The 25,932-nt window shown below is 33.4% G+C and overlaps 3 protein-coding genes across 3 annotated transcripts in view; 1 reads left to right on the forward strand and 2 right to left on the reverse strand.

Moving 5' to 3' along the window:
* The first annotated feature begins 2,237 nt into the window (after positions 1 to 2,237).
* On the forward strand, positions 2,238 to 6,252 carry LOC111064405. The gene is made up of 2 exons (XM_022352128.2): positions 2,238 to 2,374; positions 5,851 to 6,252. The coding sequence occupies exons 1-2, from the start codon at positions 2,280 to 2,282 to the stop codon at positions 6,104 to 6,106; spliced, it is 351 nt and encodes a 116-aa protein (XP_022207820.2). The 5' UTR covers positions 2,238 to 2,279; the 3' UTR covers positions 6,107 to 6,252.
* A 3,431-nt stretch (positions 6,253 to 9,683) lies between these two features.
* On the reverse strand, positions 9,684 to 15,897 carry LOC111064402 (extensin-like). The gene is made up of 2 exons (XM_022352125.2): positions 15,786 to 15,897; positions 9,684 to 11,674 (listed from the first exon to the last, which is right to left on the reverse strand). The coding sequence occupies exons 1-2, from the start codon at positions 15,792 to 15,794 to the stop codon at positions 11,009 to 11,011; spliced, it is 675 nt and encodes a 224-aa protein (XP_022207817.2). The 5' UTR covers positions 15,795 to 15,897; the 3' UTR covers positions 9,684 to 11,008.
* Positions 15,898 to 20,301: 4,404 nt separating this feature from the next.
* The window catches only part of LOC111064395 (poly [ADP-ribose] polymerase), a 33,107-nt gene continuing 27,476 nt past the window's right edge, over positions 20,302 to 25,932 (reverse strand). Inside the window, exons 16-18 of the mRNA XM_039439887.1 lie at positions 25,527 to 25,646; positions 23,566 to 23,726; positions 20,302 to 20,943 (exon numbers count right to left, since the gene is read on the reverse strand). Of these exons, the coding sequence (XP_039295821.1) occupies positions 20,685 to 20,943; positions 23,566 to 23,726; positions 25,527 to 25,646 (540 nt within the window). The 3' untranslated portion in view covers positions 20,302 to 20,684. The remainder of the gene's footprint in view (positions 20,944 to 23,565; positions 23,727 to 25,526; positions 25,647 to 25,932) is intronic.

Genomic DNA, 25,932 nt, shown 5'->3' on the forward strand with positions numbered 1-25,932 from the left:
TTTCGAATATTAAATTCTCAGAGCATTCCTGGAACATCGGATTAGATTTATTGGCAAACGAGTCGTGAACAAATTGAGGCATAGCTTTGTAATTATTGTAATGTTCAATCGATAGTTGATTTTTGATTTAATCTTCCGTCAAGGACTCAAGATAAGTCTTTGATTGTGGAATGAAGTAGACCTACCTGAGTGCCGCTTGCACAAAAGCCGGTTAAATATTAATCGTGATTAATTCCACAAAAACCAATCACAGATGCCCTCTTCTCGAAAAAGCCTCCTGTGATAGGTTCTCGTGAAATTAATCACGATTGAAATTTAACCGGCTTTTGTGCAACCGGGCCTCAATATTCCTACAGTATTCAATGTTGGTGCAATGTATCAGTGCAATTGATCTTGTTTTTCAATTTCCATGATGAAACAATATTATACGATAATAACACTGTTGTAGTCACTACATCAGTTAGATAAATATTTGAATATTTATTCTTTATTGATTCATACAATAAGTATATCATCAAAAATGATAGGGAGAGAAAAAGTAGGGTAACCTTGTGCTATTCCTCTCCCAAATTTGAATACGGTTCCACAAAATAGTCCGAAATAGTTTAAGTCTTATAGTTGTTCACTTCATAAAATTTTCAGTTCTTAAATATTTTCACAAAGTATATTTTCAAATTTATATGCTTCATATCATTAGATATTTGAAATAACTTACTGAGAAACTAAAGCCCTGAACACAATCATAGAAAAAAAAATATAGCTTATATTACCTTATTTATTTATTTATTAGGTTAGCAAAAAAATACAAGAATCGGAAAAGAAAAAAACAGGCTATTGCCTAAAACTTCTTCAATTTCCTAATTTAGTTTTAAATTGTCCAAATATTATAGGTTATGTCCATTCAAATTTCTACACCAAATCACAATCTAAAATATAAATTAGAATAAAACAAACAATTTTAAATTTGGATGGATTAATAATGAAAGTTTCTTAAAAACATGAAACAAACTATAAATTCACAAAATAAAGAATAAAAACTCTTAAATTTTGAGCTCGAAAATATCACATTCACCTTAGCTACATAACAGCTGTAAAGCATCTATAGTCTTATTAAGTTACTAGCCGTCAGGCTCGCTTCGCTCGCCATATCCGTCTAGCCAGGGGGCTCCGCCCCCTAGACCCCCGACTGGATCGACCAAGAATGAAATCAGCAGGCTCGCTTCGCTCGCCTGCATTTTTCATTTGAGCATTTTTATCATATGTTAGTCGGGGGCCAGACTAAACGTCTGGCTAAACGGATATGGCGAGCAAAGCGAGCCTGACGGCTTGTAATATAATATTCCCAGGATTGAAGTAGCAGTGTCCAATCAATTTTTCCGCGATAAATGCATTTAAATCTTCAACTTGGTGCCAACCTAACAAAGTCAACTCAACTTAATGCCAACCTCACAAAATTATTAATTTAGTTGCCAGTTAACAACTGTTTCGAAGAGGTACTCTATCTAGATTATAGTTCTATAGTAACATATGATATGGAAATTTCAATTATAATTAAGAGATTGGGAGAAGAAGAATATACATGCTAAAAGACGAACTTTAAACCCTTAAAAACAACCCTTAGAGTTAAAATATTGCCAAAAGATTTCTTAGTGCGCCTCTAAAGGGCCAACTGAATACCTACCAAATTTGAACGTTTTTGGTCCGGTAGATTTTTAGTACTGCGAGTGAGTGAGTGAGTGAGTGAGTCAGTCAGTCTGTCAGTGAGTGAGTGCCATTTCGCTTTTATATATATAGATTGCAAATCTATGCTATATATTTTCTCTAAGCTACAACGGAGTGAATGCCATTCATTGTACGAGTATAGACCTATATATTAAAGAAAGGAGTATCGTCTACTCGTAATTAAATTCATCCATTCATTCTGTTCATTTAAGCTGAATTACCACATATCAGTGACAGTGAAAGTGAGAATATAATTCCCATTAAATTTAATGCAAATGTCCATACTCACTTGATCGTGTGGAGTGGGAACAGCCAACAGTCCAACCATAACTCATGGAAATTATTTTTCACTGTGCCGTTCACTTTCAATGTCACTGATATGTGGGAATCCACTTTTATTCATTTTTTATGTTGATACCACTATTTGCATCTCTAAAATTTCTCGTTTCATTTTTTCTCTTTCATAATTCAATATTTTAATTAATATGGGATGTTTCGTTTGTTTCTCAGGTTTTGGCAGTTTTGGCCCGAAGACTGCAGTGGGAAAGGCTGTGACAATGGGTTATGCTGCTTTGGGTATACCACTCATGTTGATCTACCTAACCAGTATGGGAACTCTGCTGTCAGACTGTGCTAGAGGTGTATTTACCAGGTAAATATTTGAAATATTCCAAAACTTATTCCTTATCCGATGAAACAAGACATGACATTCTCTTGGTTTACCCGCTATGTGGTCATGAGAAATTTACGACAGAACTTGAGTTTGTGGCTTTGATTTTATAATTGATAATCTAATAATCCACCTATTAACATAGAGAAACAATAGCGTAAGTAGATATCCCATAGTATAGGACGTTTATGTCGCAACTTTTTCTGTTATCTCAAGCCGATAGTCCACGTAGTTCTTTCCCGTGAAGCTGTGTGACGCTCGTAGTCTCTCATACTGTTCCGTTGATACACTCTCACCCCAACAAAACAGTAAAAATCGACAATAATCGACAGTAATCGGCTTGAGATAACAGTAAAAGTTGCAACATAAACGCCCTATACCATGGGATATCTACTTACGCTATTGTTTCTCTATGCTATTAATCATGTACTTTGCATCATAATAATCTAGCAAGGTAAGAATATCGAAAGATCTGAACCTTGTGCGCCGAGTCACTCCAACTTGACATTATATAAATAGCTCCTTTGTGGATCAGCTCCATCAAAACTTTTTCAAAGTGAATTTTTCTGAAATTGGAGATAAGCACGATGAGCCATCATCCCATTTTTTAAAAGTTTCTGAAACTTTTCCCTTGACAAACTTTTTCAACCGTAAGATTACTTCACACAGAATCTTGTTAATTCTTTCTTCGTTTTACATTAGAATTCTCTTTGCCAGCGGTTTGGAAGACTAAAGACTATGGAGAAAGAATGAATCACTCATCAAAAATCAATTATATACAGAATTTATCCAGTGCTATGAATGAATACACTTTTAAAGAGAATCACAAACCGCTGAAGTGAATCACTCATTAGAACAAAATAAAATACAGAATTAATCCAGAAGTAGTACTACCATGAATGAATACATTTTTGAAGAGAATTACAAACCGCTGAAATGAAATAATTCATCAGAAGTTCAGAACCAAATTATACACAACTATACAGTATAAATACGATAACATAGTAATACAGTTTCATAGACTTTTTTCAGTATTTCTACGAATGAATGCATCATTTTCGAAGAGAATATCTTATTATATTAAGCGAGAAATTTCTGTATTTATATATCTGGTTATTTTCATAACTGGCTATTTTTATATCTGGCTATTTATGTTTAACGGATCTTTAAGACGGCTCTAACGATTTTCACGAAATTTGGAACATAGTAGTAGGTTCTTTATGATATAAAGATTCGATTGCACTAGGTCTCATCCTTGAGAAAACTCGCTAAACGACATTAAAAGGATAATTCATCCTTGGCTGAAACAGCTGTGGATAGTAAAGAAGTGAGTATGTGAAAAATCGAATCCCCAAAATTTATAAGATGACGTATAGCCAGCTGTGAAATATAAACACGATCATTCTAGAGAATTGTGTTCTGTTTATCAATAGATAAAAATAATGAGCAAAGCTCGGTGCCCCGATATTTTGAAATGAACCATTCATCAGACCCAAAATATAAACCTTCAGGATTAAACTAGTATTACTATAAATAAATGCATATATAAGAAGAAAACTTCGAACCGCTTAGGACACGATTTATTAACAAACTTAAGTTACATGTAGATTTTTATGGAAAATAATAATATTAATAATATCGTTTGACCTGACTGGTTCAGGTCTGGTGTCAGAGTTTTCAGGTCGCAACTGATCGAAAATAATAAAACATTTTACAGTATTTCAATTCTGATTGAGATATACTATTTTAGAACAACAGTAATCAATTTTGTTAGTCTCATTACTTGATTCCAGGATCCTTTTATACAGTTTATTAGCTTTTCCTGAGCATGTTCCTTAGGCTCGTATTACATTAGGCCACTTGTCTCGGCCGCCAGTGAACCAACAAGTGTCTGAGCGAGTCGTGGGACATTATTAGTTCTTATTGTACTCATTACACTGTACTAGAGTCATCAGATTCTGACGGCCGACCACCAGATTTTGGTGGCCCTGCTGGTGTCCCACTCGGGTCGCCAGCCCCGCCACCAATCCTGGTGTCTCACTGATGGTGTCATAGTTTGCTTTACACATGACCATCAATGCTCTCTGGTGGCCGAGACCGAGACTAGTGGCCTAATGTAATACGAGCCCTACTTCAATATTTGATAACATGAGTTATCAATCGATTTGTACTACTCTTGTCATAGGTTTGAGAAAACACCATCATAGAGAAACAATAGAGTAAGTAGATATCCCATGGTATAGGGCGTTTATGTCGCAACTTTTACTGTTATCTCAAGCCGATTACTGTCGATTTTTACTGTTTTGACCGGGTAAGAGTGTATGAACGGCACACTATGAAAGACTACCAGTGTCACACAGCTTCACGGGAAAGAATTACATGAACTATCGGCTTGGGATAACAGTGAAAGTTGCGACATAAACGCCCTATACCATGGGATATCTACTTATGCTATTGTTTCTCTATGACACCACCAACCGAGCATCTATTAAATTTTAAGGTGTGTAGGCTACAGACATACGCGCCACGAACACACATTTCACTTTTATAGTACTGATGCTTTATACTGAGTGTTTGTTATATCTGTAAATTACTGCTCCTGTACAAAAATTACATGTATTATAAAGCATCAGATGATCAGCTGAAGGAAAGTGAAATGCGCTTGTTCGTAGCGCGTATGTCTGTATGCAGCTTAACAATACCTGGTCCTATCGGTTTCTCTTTCCTTCCTTCCCCTTATTATTCTTCCCCCATCCCATCCTATTATATCTACCGTCTATTTACTTTTTTCCTGATACCTTTTTCACCTTCTCAAGGATTGAAGGTTTTCCTATAGTATATGGATACCCATAGTTGGAAAAACCATTTAATCCTCCACCCTTTTTTGTGCCACTTTCTTTTTATTTCGTTTTGATGTGTAATGTTGTAGCTGTTTGCAAGTATTCTTCTTGTTAATCTCTGTATCAAACTTGTATGTGTGTTAAAAATAAATTGGATTGAATTGAAAAAAAAATGAAACAAATGTGTGTCAATAAACTGAGAACTGCAATTTTTATTTATTTATTCATATGGCTTTTATCAGCAGAGAGATCCTTTTGGATGTTCTGCCTTGCCGTATTACTCAATGTCATTTCCTATTAGCACTCAAGTTTATAGGTTATATATTGGGTTCTTCATGGTTTCTCACTAATAATTCACTTTCACTTCCTGAGTTTTTATTTTATAAAGTTTAAAATTAAGAAAAATTATTTTTAAACACAATTCACATTTAAAAAGCAAACAAATATAAAATTTTGAAGCTGAAAATTTCACATAAAACATTTTTCCATGGCAACCAACAAAATTACAGAATAGGCAATAAAAGATGACTTCATTTTGTTCTACCACTCCGGATATTACTGGATGCATTTATCTCATTTTATTCACTAATTTTTATTTTCCCTCTCTTTCTTTCTCAGATCTCTGTGCTGCTGTCTCTGTTCAAACTGCGGCTACTGTTGCTATGACGAAAACCGAATGATGGAGAAAGAGCGAAGAATGAGGCGAAAGAGAGAGATGCGAGAGCAAGAGCGCCACCAAATGGAGCCATTCTACGTCCGCTCGCCTTCAACAACATTCACCACAACATCGGCAACAACCAACAACCTACATTCACCTACAGACCGGCAAGAAAATACCGCGCTCGACAATTTTGAAATTGGCGCCCGGAACTAGTACACCGATAGCAACGCCATCCAGCGACGTTTTGGCGAACTACGACTCAAACTCTACTCTCAACGGCAATTCGGGAGGACACTGTTTAGCCCCGATCCTGCTTTCATTAATTGTCATTACAATTTATTTGTGTGGTGGGGCTGTAATTTTGTGTAGGTTAGAAAGATCCTGGACTTATTTGGACAGTCTTTTCTTTTGTTTTATGACATTGAGCACAATTGGCTCAGGAGATACAATACCGTCACGGCTGTTGTGCTCCAACAAAAAGAGCACAGATCTAACGATTTGGTTTTGTTCTGTGTATATTATTGTGGGCATGGCTCTGACGGCGATGTCTTTCAATATATTTTACTGTGAAATTGTGAAGAAGTTCAGGCGACGTCGTTCAAGCAGTAGAAACTCGGAATCTAATGTAAAAGCTACACTGAAAACAACAGACAAAAACAATATTTCTGTGGTTGATGGTGATCTGTTGACAAACACAACCACTACCAGCTACTCGGTCAACAACTCTTTCGATTTTATCACAAATTCTTGACAACAGAATCTGAACAATCAGAAAGTGACAACAAATTTCGAAGGTGTCAACACTTTTGTGAACAAGGATGCCTGTGATATGACAAGTCTAGTGTTGACCGCCGCAGATCCTGATGCACAAACTAACTTTTTCAATTTAAATTCCACTGAAAAATTTAGTTCAACTCCTTTTGCCGGCGTTTATAAGAGCCTGGCTGAGGAAATTGCAATGCATACGGGAAACGCAACCACTACCACGTAACATAATAATGATACAATTCTGTGTGCCGAATTTGTTGTAAGTTTTTACTTTTATATTTTATTAGTGTAATTATTAGATATATTCGAAGATGCGTGGAGGATAAAAGATGTATTTCGATTTCAATTTTACATTGAAAGTTGAATTTAACTTGTTCATTTTGGAATCCAAACACTGGTCAAACGTTAATAATTTACAGTGGTTACTAAATGTACTAATCTACCGTACTAACTACTGTCATCTACTCTATACTCAGGGATGAAACTGCCTCCTTAATTTATTTATTTTTTTTTGTTAATTACCGATTTTCATAATAGTCTACCTACCTACAACCCTAGTTCCAGTTGTATAAAAGCGGGTTAAATTTCAATCGTGATTAATTTCACGAGAACCAATCAGAGAAGCCGTCTTATCAAAAAGGCTTTCTTCCAATCAGAGAAGGATAAAATTTAAGCGGCTTTTGTGCAACCAGGCCAAAGTAGGGAAATGAATGTTATCGATTACGCAATCTATGAAAAATGTTTCATTATCATAGCCCCATTGCACAAAAGCCTGTTAAACTCCACTCATGATTAAATGACACGAGCACCAATCAAAGACGGTTTTCCGAAGAGAAGGCTTTTCTGATTCGTTCTCGTGGCATCCCATTTATAATCAGGACTATGATTATTTGAGAGGTTCTCCTGTTCTTAATTGAAAAACCTTTTCCAACAATACTCTCTGATATTAAAGTCAACACATGCAGTATTATGAACATTACCGTGCTAAGAAGCTTATAGACGGGAAAAATAGAGATGATAATTCAAGTTAGTGTCAGACAATGCTTTTCATTGCCTCACTTTCCATCAATTTAGGAATAAGCCAGTTGTTTGGTAAATAAACATTGATAGCGACATAATGAAAACTACTGGTCACCAGTAGCTTACCGTCTCTACTTTCCCCGTCTATAACCCGCTTTAGTCGAATCAGCAAGTCATATTATTATTATTTATACTGAACATCAGATATAGTAGATTATGACATCTGCCATCCTTTTCCTTTATGGAGAAAAGATAATATATGGTGAATGGTATTATGAAATACAAAAAAGTATTGAATAAAATGTTACCTTTGAATTATTTCTCATAAATATCAAAATAATTTCATAATTCATTATCAATTTTATACAGAGTGAGTCATAATGTATGGGAACCCTTCAATAAATTGGAGACTGTTGTAAATATAATACTGTTACTTTCAGGATAAGTTATTGGTCAAATGCTCTACCTTTTGACGTACAACTGAATTTCAACCCCTCATAAGGGGGTGACTTAGGGGTTGTGACTCGAATATTTTAAATGTAAACACCCATTGTGTGGTACATCATTTTTAAGGCCTTTCTAAAACAAGAAAGATTACATCAATAAAAATATTCTAGAATCAATAAAAATATTCTATGATGATTTTAGTGTCTACATTTAAATATTCGAGTTACAACCCCTAAGTCACCCCCTTATGATGGGTTGAAATTTAGTTGTACGTCAAAAGTTAGAGTATTTGACCAATAACTTATCCTGAAAGTTACAGTGTTATATCTCAGAGAAACAATAGCGTAAGTAGATATCCCATGGTATAGGGCGTTTATGTCGCAACTTTTACTGTTATCTCAAGCCGATTACTGTCGATTATTGTCGATTTTTAATGTTTTGACCAGGTAAGAGTGTATGAACGGCACAATATGAGAGACTACCAGCGTCATAAAGCTTCACAGGAAAGAACTACGTGGACTATCAGCTTGAGATAACAGTAAAAGTTGCGACATTTTAACGCCCTATACCATGGGATATCTTCCTATGCTATTGTTTCTCTATGGTTATATCTACAACAGTGTCCAACTTATTGGAGGGTTCCCATACATATGACTCACTCTGTATAATAAGCATAACATGATTAGAGAGAGTTTTCTATGACCGATATTGTTTTAAATCATTGGAGAGCGTTTTGATGAATATAAATACAAACTACATAACAAAAGCTACATTGACGATTGACAGTCTAAATGTTGGAGATTCAGAATCATTGCAGTTACCTATCTATTCAATCATGAACAATTTTTGAAGGCTACACCGAAAAGAAATCGAATTAAATTGGTTTTGACTTGGATACTTTACAAGAATACGCTATAACTTCAGTTGTAGCTATATGGAATGAATAAAATTCACCAAAAATATCGAACTATTTTAGAATCTTAAGGGAAATGGAACAATAAATCTCCTATTTATGATGAATACTGATAAACACGATGTAAATAGACTATCTTGATTTTAAATTTATCAAAGACAAAATATAGGTCATTTTTAAAGATAGAATTATTGTTGGAGGATTTAACACTGTTATGGATTGTAATTCTATGGAAAAATATATGTTTGGAAATGTTCTAGATTGATATTGTTCGTTTTTAATTTTGTATAATATTGTATAATAATGAATTATTGTGTAACTATGAATAATACGGCTCAATAATTTTGTAAAAATGTAAATAAATGTCACATTTCTGAATACTAAGATATGATTTTTAAGATGTGATTTCATCCTGGTATATTTAATCTCAACAATCTGAATAAGACTGATTAGTACTTAATAATATAGAGAAAGGGATGAAAAGTGGTTTTTTCTCATTTTGAAAAAGGAACAAAGTACTTCAATAAATGCATCATAGTTTCAAGAATAAACATAATTCTGCAATGCCGTCTTCTATGCAGATAATTTAGAAAATTGCATAGTTTCTTCAAAGAGGTTTGCATAACTTCATAGAACCGAGAATTCCAAAACAATTTTTATTCAATTCTGATACAAAAATAACAATTTTCTCCTAGTCAATAAAATTCAATTCAAATTCAATAGGCACCAAGCATGGTTTCTTCCAATAGTACAGTACTATGAAACTATAAAATAATGCTTTCAATAAAATCATAGCACATGGAAGGTATAGAAGATGATACTTGAGATATTCATTTGAAGACTTATCCATAATCATTAGAATACTAATTAAGACAAATCAACAGATTTGGGAATTGCTGAAAATTAGAAGTCGTATTTCATGTTTAGAAGAGCTTAGTTTTCTGATCTAAAAAGACAGATCATGGTATAGCACAGAAATTATGTCTGAAAAAGTTATGAGGCTTTTACTGACTTCCACAACTACTATGGCAAGTAATGGATCTATTTCTGTTGTTTATGGAAGCCTATTACAAGTATCTCCAATTTCCATTACATTAGACCCAGATTGGTCCTTGAATTTCGGTCGAAACTCCGTGCCTCTAGTATTTCTCAAGGTGCGTACAGATTGTACAGACAGTGATAGCGAACATGAGCAATTCACTTTTAATCAGCTGACTATATATGTATTTTTACAGAAACGGTAAGATACAGATATAAAAAGCTTGGCATCGGCTGATTAAAAGTGAATTGCTCATGTTCGCGGCGCGTAAATATGTACGCACCTATAAAGGCAATTTTTCACTATTCATTCATGAATAGTTTATTCTTTCCATTCATGACTTATAGAGGACCAAACTATTTTAAGTTACATAGCTCTGTTCAAAATTTCATTCCAATCCAGTAAAGTTTGTTGAAATCAGTTTCTAATATTGATCAGAACTCCACTTTGCTCGAAATATTGAGAGAGTAATCTATTGTACTAAATATATTGTCTAGATTACTTGCTTAATCTATTGTCTAGATCTAGCTCATTTATTATATGATGAAAATATTCACTTTTTCCACTTCATCTTCTCATTGCAATTCATCCTGTTCAAATTGAGTTTTTTATCAAAAAATCTTCCAACATTTATCATATTATCACTTCCATTATGCACAAATATTTTACTCCAATCTCCTCTGGTGAATTTGTATGGGAAAAAACGCTTGTAAAGCCAGAGCGGCACTTAACATACAGCGTTCTGAGCCTACTCATGTCCAATATGTATGTGGGGTGAAGAGGTGGGGGGAAGACAGACATGTGTGGCATGCATCATTCCAGGCTGTTGTCATCACTGATCATATGTGATTGAATGGGAGTAGGATCAGAAAGCTGCATGATAAGTGTAGCCCACGCTTTACTCTAGCATGGAGTAGCTGTTCCTCCCTCAGACAACATTGGGCAGACCGTATTCCTTAGCTGGTGCAGGGGGCGGAGGTCTTCCTGCTGGTGCAAATCCAACTGGGGGTGGTGCGAATTCAGCTCCAGCAGGGGCGGCCAGCAGAGTTGGTGGCGCTACTGGTGAGAAAGCAATCGCTTGGGTGAACTCTGCTGGTGGAGGGGCAAAAGCAGGTGGTGGAGGGGCAAATGCAGGTGGTGGAGGGGCAAATGCAGGTGGTGGAGGGGCAAATGCAGGGGGTGGAGGGGCAAATGCAGGAGGAGGTGGAGCATTAACTTGGGGCGGTGGGGCAAATGCTGGAGGTGGAGGTGCATTCCCTTCTGGAGCAGCAGCAAATCCTTGAGATGGTGGACCGCTCACTTCAGGAGCTGGAGCAAATGCAAATGCTGGGCCATTAGCTTGAGGTGGAGGTGCAAATGATGCAGCAAAAATCGGAGGTGGTGGAGCGTAGGCAGGGGGCGGAGGGGCGAACCCTGGTGGTGGGGGAGCAAAAAATGGAAATGCTGGTGGAGCAAAGAAGACTGGTGGAGCGGCTGCTGCAAAGGCTGGTGGTGCTACATAACCTCCTTGAGGAGCTGCGTTTTCTGGTACTCCTGGTGGAGCGTATTGGGCACTTGCCAGTGCTACCAAGCAGAGGAGGGCTGATGTATGGTACTGAAAATGAAAACAATATTCAATGAAGAGTTTTAATAGATGGTATAATGATGGTATAACAATTATTGTTATCTATTATACATGTTAATATATTTGTCATTACTACCAGGCAGAGAAGGGCTGATGTATGGTACTGGAAATAGAAGCAATTTAATGAAGAGTTTCAATAGATAGTATAGACTGTTGGTGCTACCAGGCAGGGGAGGGCTAATGTACAGAACTGAAAATTTGAAAGGAGATTAGTAAATATTATTGATGCTGTGAGCACTTAGACAAAACACATAAAAAAGTGTGACCAAAATCCAATTTCAAATGTGTGAATTGTGATTCAGAACATATTTAAAAGTTTATCTTTTCAAGAATAAATAAACTATAATAAGTTTTTAAATTGGAATACATTTTTTAGTTTGCATTAGAGGTGACAGATATCCATTTTGAAAAAAATGTCACAAATTTATTTATTGAAATAAAGCAAGAGGCTAGGCCTAGTGTTGGCTGTTACACAATTTTTTGTTAGCTCTTATTTTTCAAGAGATCACTTGAAATTGATGAGAATGTAAAAACTGAAACCATTGCTTAGTTATGAAAATTATAAAAAATTGCGGTTATCAATAACAATTTCGAGCATATTTTTACTCTTTTATTCTAATCGATCAAAATGTGGCTCTAGATTATCTTCAAACAAGTAGGATAAAGTACCGTAAATTTTATAGAATAACTTAATTAATTTCCAATGTGCAGTGATAGTTAAGTGTAATATTTAACTATAATTTGGTGTTTTAATTCTTCTAAATTCAAAATTTCTAGCTAATATATATTTTTGAACTAAAATTAAACTTCTTGCCGTAGAAACATATAACCTACTTTTTTGACATGCTATTTATTATCAAAATTTGGGAATGGAATAGTTTTGGGCCAAGCCTGTTGTTCCATCTTAATCATATATTTTATATTGTGATTATATCTACGAATAAATAAATAAGTGAAACTTGTCATGAAAGAATGAGGAGTTAACTCTTTGAGAGTTAAAAAAGCCAGCCAAGTATTCAATTATTAAAGTGAACTGAATATCCTCCCTAATAAATCTTGTTAAACTACTAACTATCTCCTTGAAAAGTTGAAATTCTGAACACTTCCTTCAAGTGATTATAAACGACATCTCAAATCATGCGCTCTGTTGAAGATTTTAATTATTCTCTTCTGTATTCTGGGTAATTAAACTGATGATTCTTTGTACAAGATTGGAATTATTGTCTAGGACTCGAAATTCAAGATTTCAAATATATCAAGATTGGTGAAGATAAAATATATTATTATAAATAATGTATACATGTGAAATTTCAAATGGTCCTCCTTTCAAGATAAAACGTTAACAAACCATCTTTATTGCCATATTTCTAAAGGTTTGAAGTAAAAGAAGGTTTACGCTGCGTTTACACCAAAGTTATCAAAAAAATGTTAATAACTTAATCATTATAGATTCTATTAGATTGAACGGAACTTAACAATATGGTCATCATGTGTATGATATAAGTTATATCGTGGAATAATAAGTTATATCGTATGGAATAATTGCCATCACTTTTCAAAACACTGTTTTCAATTTAAGCTTTTTGTTTATTAATAAATGAATGAATTATTAATTCTCTGCTGAAGAATTATGGGAATCTATGAAAAGAGCGCCAAAACTATTTCTTTGAAATAAAAATACATTATTTGAATATAGAATTGAATCCGGCAAAACTTTTTGCCTCAATAAGTTTTAAAATGTTATTTCTCATTGCAATCATAAACTGGCTTATTAGGTACTAAGAGTAATGTAGCCTACACAATCTTTTGGGCTTCATTTTGTTAGCTTAAAAAACTATGATCATTGGAATGAATATTGTATGATTGATTCTATGATTTGTATAGTAGAAAGTAATCGTTGAAAGTGCAATTAAGATAGCACAACACTTGTTAAGTTAACCTCTATCCATAGCCCCGAGTATCTACCAAATCTGGGAGATTTGCATTTTTCATGAAATCCATGAATTTTTACGAAAATGGTCGAAAATTAGAATCGCTCAAACTCTCAGGAATGTTAGATATTGACGATGTTAGGAATGTTAGATTAGTATTTGACGAGAGGAACAATATATGTCATCACAGTGGCGAAATTCACTCCCATTCTTGAGTTATAAGCATTTGAAGATGAGTGATTTCTCTGATCTGTGAGTAGAGGAAATATTTTATGTTTCAGTGAATAACTCACCCTGTATTGTAGCAAAACGTCTTTTAAAGAAAATATTTGGTTACTATCAAGCAGTGGCGTATATTATAAGGGCAGGCCCAGAAATTACATCAGACCACTCCCCATTGACGCAGACGATCTGCTTTCTATTCTTCAGGTAAGACTCAAATAGTGTTAGAGACACTCCCCGAAAACCGTAATAATGAAGTTTCTCTATCAAGTCACCATGCATGGTCGACGCAGTCAAATGCTTTGCTCAAGTCACATAATGTAACCTGTGCATAAGACCTATTTTCAAATACCTGCAGAATATCATGAATTAAACCCTCAACTGTATCGACAGTTGCTTTGCCTCTTCTAAAGCCGAATTGAACTCCTGATAATAAGTTATTTTCTTCCAAAAATACAACAAATTGCTAACACATTATTATTTCAATAAGTTTAGAAAAAACAGGCACCAATGACATAGGCCGATAGCTCTCTGATTTATCTTCAGACCCCTTTTGAAAATAGGGCACACCTTTGATATTTTAAGTTTCTCAGGGAATTTCCCCTCTTGCAATATTCTGTTTATGCATGCGGTCAGTGGTTGCTCAGTACAGTAATTACAGAGAAAAGTACAGAAATCGGAATCTTTCACGGTAAAGGTATTTTTGACGGCCTGACGGTAAAGTAAAAATGTCGTTCAGCGCAAATTACCCTCTGAATATGAGAAGCAAAACTGATATTAAGTATCATGGGGTGTTTACTTGAAATCACTTAACCTTACATTATCCTAACCCCCCCCCCCCCCGAAAAAATATTCTATATTCACCACTGCTATCAAGCATTTTAATACTGTATAACTGAAATGCATTTTTTAATGATCATGTCGTATTCAGGAGAGGGAACAGTGAACAATTCCTGCAGTTTACTGTTTTGAGCAACATCTAAAGAAAATAATAAATATTCCTGAGAAATATCTAAAAATACATGATCCACATTATTTGGTTTGAGCTTTATAATAACTGTAAATTTCAATCTACCTACCTGAAGAATTTTTTTTCAAATAGATATAAAGTTTGTTAATTAATTCTTTTTTTGTGATAAAAATATTCATCATAGGCAATACAAATCTGATTATTTTTATGTCTATTAAAATTTTACTACAGTATTACTATTATAATATTACTCTTTCTTAATTTGCTTTGTTAACTGTAGAACTTCTTTTTTATTTTAATTACCTAGTTTTTTCTGCCCAAACAGGTTTTTGTAACCTTTGGGATTATTTTCCATATAAATTGGTTTTTGTATTGTTCTTCAGGGTATAATTGTGATTTTTTAGTTATATGGTAATTATTTCAGTAACTATGGTAATTTCATGCTCTGTATATATTGTTAAAAATAGAAAATAAATTGATTTGATTGGAAATTTTCATTTTTGACGAGAGAAAACGAAAAATTACAATAATTTATTGTCGAATTCTAATGTAAACCTGAACAGCTATAAACTGCAAAGTGCAGTTCATCGACTCAAAATACATTACTTGGAACATTATATGGTAGCTACTTCACTATATTTATTATTATTAAAGCTCACGCGACTAGTATGAAAATTTCAAATCAACCAAATTTTCAAGTTGAATGTTGGTTTCAACGTAATCTAGAAAAAAAACATGGGAAAAATTAGAAGTATTGGAAATTCCAATGTTTCCAATTTAAATAAATAATAAATTAGAATAAGGTTTCAAGTTATATCCTTACAAATTACAAGTTATTTATATGAGACACAAAACCAGTATATTTTAGACTCCACTTGGCAAATTTATAACTAAGAAACAAGTTCAATGTATGCTAATATGGGATTTTATCACTGAATATAGACTGATAAATACTCACCAATAACATATTGAAACAAATCTAAACACGTCCTATCTTCACTGAGACCTGAAGGCGAATGATGATTTATTTCCATGTACTCTCACAATATATAGATCTTTTAACATACATTACAAGTAGAGATAAGATTTTAGTTTAAGATCGAATAGACTAGACAAGGAAGCGCAATACAATACCTAATGACACCTACTTTCTCTCTCTCACACACACATTCACATACTATTCTCTTTCTCTCTCACACACTCATATCCTATTCTCTCTCTATCGTTCTATTCTACCCTCTTTCTTTCACATCCTCTTTACTCGACAATAATATTCCGTTCTCACGTACAATTTGGAAGAATCAATCTTCAATCAAGTAATTTGAAATCGATTAATGATTTGTGGCATCAATAAATTCAATCAGATCTTGGGTGTAAATGAATAAGAATTAGAATGAATGAAAAATATTATCGTGGAAAGATTTTTGTAATCTTCAATTATAATGGGGAATTATTTAGAATAAGAGTGGAGTAACATTCACATCTATAAAAATTACTAGAGATCAATGATTGTTGCGCTGTGTACAGACATACAGGTGAACATAGAACAGATCTAAAGATAGGCAGTTTTCAAAAAGTAGGCTACGGCATGGGAATATTAACGTTCATTGAATCTTATGAATTTGTATTTCCTTTCAATTAATTCCCTACACTCGATAGCTGGATTCCCACATATAAGTGTCAGTGAAAGTGAGAATATTATTTCCATAAATTCAAATGGGACTATTCATACTCGCTCGGCCGTGCTGAGTGTGAAATGTCCCATAAGAACTCATGTAGATTATATTTCACTGTGCCAGTCGCTTCCACTGATGTGAATCCAGCATAAAAATCGAGTGTGGGGAATTAATTTGAAGGAAATACAAATTTATGAGATTCAATAAACGTTAACCCTTCCAGTTAACTTGGAAAATTGATAATGACAAGGAAAATAGATTACATTTATTACATTCCTTAATCACAACATCAAATTAATGATTGGGAGAGAATCAACAGGATAAACCCAAAACTGTTCCTCTCCCTAATTTTGATAAAAATAGTTCAAATGAGGTTATGAAAACAGATCACAAAAATTTACAGTCCAAATATACATTATACTAAAAACTTTGTATCTCGGTTGATCAGAAAGATGAAACAAATTATTATTACACTTGAAAATGCATTAATAAATTGAAAAATATTAAAAAACTTGATAAATTTGAAGCCAGAAAAATCACAAAAACATTCACTATCAGCATATGATCGGCCTATAAAATGTTAAGCATATTAAAGGATGAATTTCTCATAAGAACACAAACGATTTTGAAAAAATTGTATTTATTTTGAAAAAATCACAGCATAAAGCACACTTCAAAAAGTTCAATTGAAACAATGGAAAACTGCGATTTTATTAACTGTAATGAAAATAGTTGACAAAATCAATCAATTGCATATTGACAATATTCTTCAAGATTAACACAAATTTGAAAAGTGATAAGGCACTATTTTATTGATTTTATTAAAAGCAAAACGTTACAAATAATATTAATCCTTGATTTTTTCTTATATTATCGAGAAAATGCTTGAAAAAGTGCAATAATTTCAAAAAAATAATAAAGTGCAGGCAATAATAGAACTTCATGAGATTCAATAGACATCTTTATCTCAATTAGTTTTTTTTTTCAATTACTCATCAAACGCAATTATTATAAACAACATAATATTGCAACTTCCAATTTCTTACATCAAAAAATCTAGCGTTTACTAACATTAACAGTAACTTAAAAACAAACAAAATCTTACAAATAATACACGAAAACATCAAAGAATCATTATTAACAGGTAGAGACATGTAGCTACGAAAAAAATTGTATAGGTCTAAACGTATAATGGTAGTCATAAACAAAAATATTTTATGGTTGAAAATTAAGTTTTCCATAAAAAATTATATACTAACGTAGTAGAGCCGAAAAAACAAGATTGAATCAAAGATTTTATCATGCGAGTATTCCATAAACTATGTAACGAATGAAATACAATCAGATCTATCATTTCAACAGGCATATCATACATAATAAATATATCATTATGGTTCTATCAACTGAATTTATTTTCATCTGTTCCAATTTATTTCAGAATTTATTCTTTGTATTGCTTTTAAATTACCTGAGAATGCATTCTAATCAAGAATTAAATATAGATATTCATTGGCAGCAACAATTAATTCTATTATTGATCATTTAATAAACAATTCAATATTTTTGGTTATAGTTTCAATGCAGTAAACAAGTTGTAGTAATGATTCTCATTGGTAGCATACAAACATTAACATTGGTAAAGTAACTAAAGTACACAAAACATAAACTAACAAAAAGACGACAAGGTAAGTCAACTATTATTGGTAAGATAGGGAATGTAACCAATGATGGTATTACAATAACATAGATGCTGCCCTATAAATACTAGCCACCAGTTTTATAAGTCTTTTACTCAAATTTATACAAAGTTGAAGTTTAGGCTAAGTTAAAGTAAAGGCTAAGTTGAAGTTCAGGCTCATTTGAAAGATAAGGTCTTATTCATGAACGATTCTCAAGATCCAGCAAGTTATCATTAGCCACACCGATCAAACTTAAATTTATTCTCAGTTACAAAAGTAACTGAATTTCAGAATTGAATGAAAATATTCTCATCAACATTTCAAACAAAACAGAAAAAAGTACTTCAACATTGAATTTATTATCATTCACAAAATTAAACACTGAACTCAAGCTCTTAAAAGGCACTCGAAGGACCCTTATCCTCCTAAAACATTTTCATTCACATTTCAAACAGCACAGAAAGCGTACCGCTGAACTTCACGGTTCTTCAACAGACAAAAAGATTACTTCGATTTGAATTCAGGTTATCATTGAAAAAAATCTTCAAGGTAATTGAACCGTTATCCTCCTAGTTGAACTTGAGTTTGATAAAATACTTCAAAATTAAATTTATCCTCATTCACAAAAGTAATCGCTGTTCTTAAATTCTCAAGGTACTCATTTTAATAGATGTAGTTAAACTTCAGTTAGATACGGTACTAAACATTAACTTTATCCTCACAAAAGTAATCGCTGGTCTCAAGTTCTTTAAATCATCATCCTAATAGTGTTTGTTATAGTTGATCTCAAGTTAGATAAGGTACTTCAGCATTAAATTTATCCTCATTTACAAAATCAATCGCTGAGCTCCAGTTTTCAAGGTTCTCGATCCTCCTCTAATAGTTATAGTTCAGCTTCAGTTCGATACAGTACTTAAACTTCAAATTTATCTTCACTTATCACTGAATTCAAGTACCCTTTAAATCATCCACCTAATAATGTTATAGCTGAACTTGAGTTACATAAGCTACTTAAACTTTAAATTTATCCTCACTTACAAAAGTAATCACTAAACTCAAGCTCTCTTACTGTACTCAAAAAAACTTATACTCCTAAAATATTTTCATTCACATTTCAAACAACACAAAAAATTGACACAATGAGTTTGATACAGTATTTCAACATTAAATTTATCATCACTTATCGATAAACTTACATTCTTCTAATCATCCAGTTTTAGTTGAACTGGAGTTATATACGGTACTTCAACATTAGATTTATCCCAAAATTTATTCTCATAATAGTTATCGCTTAAATCAAGTTCTCAACATCATCCTCATAGTATTATAGATTTATCTTCATTCACAAAAGTAATCCCTGGTCTGAAGTTCTTTAAATCATCATCCTTATAGTTATAATTTGTACTTGATTGGAAACGCTACTTCAACTTTAAATATTTATCTTCACAATAGTTATCGCTTCAATCAAGTTTTTAACATACAGAGTGTTTCAGAGAAACGGGAAATTTTGAAAGTTGTATAATTTCAAGAAAAACAAATCTTTAAATAAAGTTTTTCATATCATTAAATAGTAAAAATAATGCCATTTTAGAATAAATAATACCGTAACATTTATTTTTTGAAGAAGACATCTTGCAGGTATGTTCCATTTCTACGCAAACATTCTTGTAGTCTCTTCATCACATTGTCCATGGTTTGACGTAACATTACAACTGGAATTTGAAATCGCTTCTCGAATCTTGGCTCTCAATTCTTCCGTTGTTGCAGAATTGAAAGTCAAGATTCGGGAAGCTATTTCAAATTCCAGTTGAAATGTTACGTCAAACCATGCATGGACAATGTGATGAAGAGACTACAGGAATAGAAAGAAAAATAAAAATATCAGTACCCTTTTTGAATTATTTAATCACAACATGTTTCGGACATTCATGCCATTTTCAAGACTTGAAATAATTCAAGACTTGAAAATGGCATGAATGTCCGAAACATGTTAATGTTTCATTCATGCCATTTCATGCCATTTTCAAGTCATGAAAATGGCATGAATGTTCGAAACATGTTGTGATTAAATAATGGGTACTGAGATTTTTATTTTTCTTTCTATTTCTATAAAAAGTAGCCCTATACAGAAAAGAGACTATAGGAATGTTTGCGTAGAAAATGAACATACCTGGAAGTAGTCATCTTCAAAAAATAGATGTTACGGTATTATTTATTCTAAAATAGCAGTATTTTTACTATTGAATGATATGAAAAACTTTATTCAAAGATTTGTTTTTCTTGAAATTATTCAACTTTCAAAATTTCCCGTTTCTCTGAAACACCCTTTATAATAGATTTATCTTCATTCTTAAAAGTAATCGCTGGTCTCAAGTTCTTTAAATCATCATCCTTATAGTTATAATTGTACTTGATTGGAAACGGTACCTCAAAATGTAATTTATCCTCATTCAAATAGTTATCACTGTGTTGAAGATCTTAAGGATCTAAGATCTTATCCTCCTAATAGTTATAGTTGAACTTGAGTTTGATAAGGTACTTGGACTTGACCTGGGCGCGGTCATAGACGATGTATTCGTTGTAGAGCAGAGAGGTGGTGCTTCCAGGCTGGGTCTGGTCGACCGGCTTCCCTATGGGCACTTCCAGTCCGTCCTCAATGTGAACACTGCTAGAGGGGTCGGGCCCGGTTCTGCCCACTCCCTTGCAGCTGTGGTGACCAGCCGGCAGTTTCTCGATGTAATCGGCGTGGGAGCGGTGGTACCTGCAAGCAAAATAAGACAATAATCTTCATTACTAACTAGCAGGTAAACTCGTGCTCCGCAAGAGGGTCCAATTAAAAACTTGACAAACTGAAAACATGACGTAAGATTTCATGAAGAATTGAAAATAAGCGTATAACCATCATCGGTAAACTAGTAGTTCTGTGAACAGTAGACCTCACGCAGTATTCTCATCCACAAGTACCTGATTGAAACTATAGACCTTATACAGCAATAGACTGGCTTCTCCACACATCTGTGTAATCACTTGTCAGCTGATTTATGATGAATAATTCTATAGTCTGATTTTTACTCTAAAGCTGCGATTAGACCAAAGTTATGTTAATAACTCAATCCTTATAGATTATATTAGATTGAACATAACTTATCATACACATAATGAAGATGTGTGTTTGTCAACTTCCGTTCAATCTAATAGAATCTATAAGGATTAAGTTATTAACATATTGTTAATAACTTTGGTGTAAACCCAGCTTAATATTGGCGTATGAAGGAGGCTCCTTTTTCCTTTTATATTATCCTTCAAATGAAAAATTTCCAAAAACTTTGTATATACGTCGACGCGCAATTAAAAAAGGAACATACCTGTTAAATTTAATGAAAATTTATTACCGCGTTTCGCCGTAAATGCGCAACATATACACATTTAAACATTCAAACATTTAAACATTAAGAGAAATGCCAAACCGTCGACTTGAATCTTAGACCTCACTTCGCTCGGTCAATTAAGAATCTATATCCACAATTCAAGTTAATCAGTCCAGTAGTTCAGACGAGATGATGCGTCATTCGCGAATTTCCCACCCCTAGCTTGGCAATATACTTCACTGTACTTACTTTCTGTGTCTGTATTTCCTACGAGCAATTTTAATGATCAAATGTATTTCATTAATAGATGAAAGTATTGAATAGTACCTTCTAAATGTAAAATAAAAATATGAAAGTCGAATATTGTCTTCTTTTTAAGAAACTACTGAATTTAATGCATTCGCTTTTTGTGCATCTATAACTAACTATACACCGTAATGATAATCGATAGTTCAATAATATTTATCAAAAGTAATATATTCTACTACCATTTAGTTTTTGTTCGTAATAATATCCATCAATTTATATTAAAACACATCATCAAGTACCCTATCCTTTATTATTCTTTTTTTTTCTTAAAACTAGACTTGTTTCAACTCATCTTGATGAGTTGGAAACTAGTCGTGTTTTGGAAGAAAAAAATACAAAGCGTACGGTATTGAAGATTTATATCATGTTTTAATAATTTCAAAGTAGCCTTTTAAAGATAAGTGATAATTCATATTAATAATGAATTAATAAGTTATTGAAAGAATAAATTGCTGGAATAATGAGAATTCATTCAACTTTGTTCATTAACTCAATTATATCCAGGCATAATAGTATACAAAAAATCACAGAAGAATTGATATCCAATAGCAATAGTTTCATCTATCTTTACATATATCTGTGGGTTTATAATAGCATTATTGACATAAATCAAATACTTACTATCCCTACTAACAAATACAAATGATTTCACAATATACAGTAATACAAATGATTCAACAAAATACAATTTTTCTAATGGTGTAATGAATCTATGCATATCAAATAAAGCATGGTCGGCTTGAACCACACGTTGCCATATTGAACATGTTCCGGCCTTCTATCTATAGTAGGCTATGGTATAAGCCAATTCTTTCCTTTATTATGTTATTGTAGCTTACGTCACAAGGATGGGAAGGAGCCTTTTGCAGAATGTTGTTTCTAGTCGAGGCATTAGCCGAGACTAGAATTTCATTCGAGCACTGCGTAAGACATACGTCCGTACACTATTTTTTCCATAACAATCTAAAGAAGAATAATTGAAAAATAGAAAACATTGCCTGCTTGTGATGAAGCTACTACATGCATTCTATAAACATAACCTAGTTTAAAAATTCCGAATCATGAATTATGCGGAAGTTTGCAAAACTTCCACCTGGAGCGCTGAAGGTGGATTTTTTGTAGCAGTTTTGCTGTTCCTATTTCGGAACTAGGAAACATAGCCTACTCGACTGTAAAGAAAACATATGGTTTCATTACAGTAGAGTATGCTGTAATGAGAATCATATGTTTATTTGTTCTGCAAACAGCTGTTTACCGGCTTGATTTCATGCCTTGAAAACAGCTGAGATTGAATGACTATGACAAAAAAGATTTTTTTAAACAAGAATGAACAGATGATATAATAAATAAATAAATAATTTTATTTCCATCATAAATTTCACTTGACATTCATTTTAAGTTTTGGAAATTATATGACCACTTTGACAAGTTGTGTGGTCATTGTTAGTAATGTATTCAATTGTAATTACTAAATTGTTAAGACATAGATTATTTTTTTTTTTTGACATCAGATATACTGGTACATATCAGTTGTTCACTATAGAAGGGCGGTGACAAGGCATAGAATCGGCAACGCTGTACTCCTATCTTTCTACACTACAATATTATAACGTGGACCTCACTCGAAGGGTTCACTTACTTTACTATATCACTTACTATAGATATATACTTTCTTCCCACAAGTGAAATTTTGAAATCGTACTTACATGTTTCCAAGAGCGACCTCGCACAGATATAATAGACCGACATTGTTGCCGGGTGACGTCATACAGTAGTTGGCCGATTTCGACACCATGTCAGCAAAGTAGATACCTTTGCCGAACATGTAACCTGTGGTTGGGGCTTCGGGCGGGGCGATACGCAGACCCTGGAATAGAATTCAAAATATTCAATAAAAACTTTCTAAAAAGGTATTATATTCAAAATAAAAAAAGTTGAGACAAAATATACGTGTTGCTGCCAAGTTGTGCGATATTGCAGCGTTTGCATGTAAGGACAAGAATAGAATAGAATAGAGAATAGAGAGTGAAGATTAGAGTTAATTTAAAACTTTTTAAATACTATACTCTGAATAAAACATGTTGAGACTCGGGCAAAATAGCCGTGTTGCAACGTTGTGCGATATTGCAACGTTTGCATGCAAGGACATATTCGAATAGAATAGTGACACAACACACATCACATTACTAAACACATAAAAGAAACTCACAATATATCTTTGTTTGAAACAGATTTATTCTCAAAGCACAAGTCAACCACATGTACATCTCCAAATCAATAGTTTTGCTCCCCTCTGCCTTAACCTATAAAGTGAATGTCTGTTCTTCTTAGGCTCATTAAAGATTATATAATAAATGTATTATTTCTAAATTTGAAAAAGAAACAGATTTATTTTATTATAATTTATTACCAATAATGGTTATGAGCGCCTATTTTCAATCATAATCTAATTTGAGCGCCTTTTTTGAAATGTGTAACATTACAATAGTATAGAGGTAGAATAGAGAATGGAGAGTGATGATTATTGTAGAGTAGAGTAGAGTATAACAGAGTATATATAATATGATAGGATAGATTCATAGAGAAAATATTGCATAAGAAGATATCCCATTAGGTATAGATCGTTTATGTTCCAAATTTCAAGCCGATTTTTTTTTAAATCAAGCCGATTACTGTCGACTACTGTCTATTATTACTGTTTTGGCCGGGGGAGGAGAGTGTAAAAACGGCACAATATTTTTATTTATTATTTTACAAAGGCGACTTTCTAGAAGTATTTTAACCTTCCGGTAGTCGCGCCCTACTAAATCACACAAGCAGTCGCGTGTTGTATTTTGTACAACATCCAATTTTCCAAGTGTTAAGGTGCGTACAGATTTACGCGCCGCGAACATGAGCAATTCACTTTTTATCAGCTGATGCCAAGCTTTTCATATCTGTATCTTACCGTTTCTGTAAAAATACAGATATAGTCAGCTGATTAAAAGTGAATTGCTCATGTTCGCGACGCGTATATCTGTACGCACCTTTACGTACTCTGTTTACTGTCAAAACATATTAATTAATTGTATGAACATTTGGATGATTACCATTTCATAGCCCAATAAGGAACATGAAGCAAATCCATCAATTCTGTGTTATTAGTTCGTTCACAGTTCCCGTATACAGTCTTTCCTTATCTAATGCACAGTGCGACTTATGCACTGTCGCGACTAAATGACACCTAAAAACTGAACCATTGCTCGGTTGATACTGCAACTCAGTGGAGTGATGTATCAATAGTTTTGTGTAGCAAAAAAAGTGTTACTGTTGTACTTTTTACAACAGCGCGACTGCCGGAAGGTTGAGTCTAGGTGATGATGATGGGATAAATGATAATACAATGAAGGTAGAGTTATGAACAAATAAAAATTATAGGTTATGCTATCCACTTGAATATGAGAGACCACCAGCGTCACATAGCTTCACAAAGAAGATTTAATAGGACTATCGGCTCACGTGACAGTGAAATTTGGAACATGAACGCCCGATACCATGGAATATCTTCTAATGCTATCTTTTCTCTATGATAGAATAGAATGGAATAGAACGACTTTTTTACTTAGTGGCGTGGCGAAATCATAGGAATATATATATATTCAATGAGACTAAAATGAAATAAAATTACCTGAGAAAGAATTCCGGCCCAGTTGGTGAGGCGGGAACCGTGCCACAAGAGTTTCCTGTTGGGCAACTTCTTGAATGGCTTGAAGCGTTTCTCTTCGTCCTTCCTGATCACTTTGAATACCTGCACAAAATAATCATCGTATTCATCAATTCATCATATCAGTACAATAGGAATTAATAATCAAACCACGTTGTTTGATTTTGGGTCAAGTTTCAAGTTGTTTGATATTCTTCAAATAAAGGTTATGTATGAATGATAAAAACTTGGAGCTTACACAGATATAAATAATAAACAAAGCATGCGTCATCGACGCATAACTGTACTGCCAACATAAACAAAATTCTACCAATTTTGCGGATAGAAATTGAATTATCCTCGTATTTATCTAGTAAGATATCTAGAATCT

This window comes from Nilaparvata lugens, chromosome 13 (genome assembly GCF_014356525.2).
Source record: "Nilaparvata lugens isolate BPH chromosome 13, ASM1435652v1, whole genome shotgun sequence".
NCBI classification, from domain to species: Eukaryota; Metazoa; Arthropoda; class Insecta; order Hemiptera; family Delphacidae; genus Nilaparvata; species Nilaparvata lugens.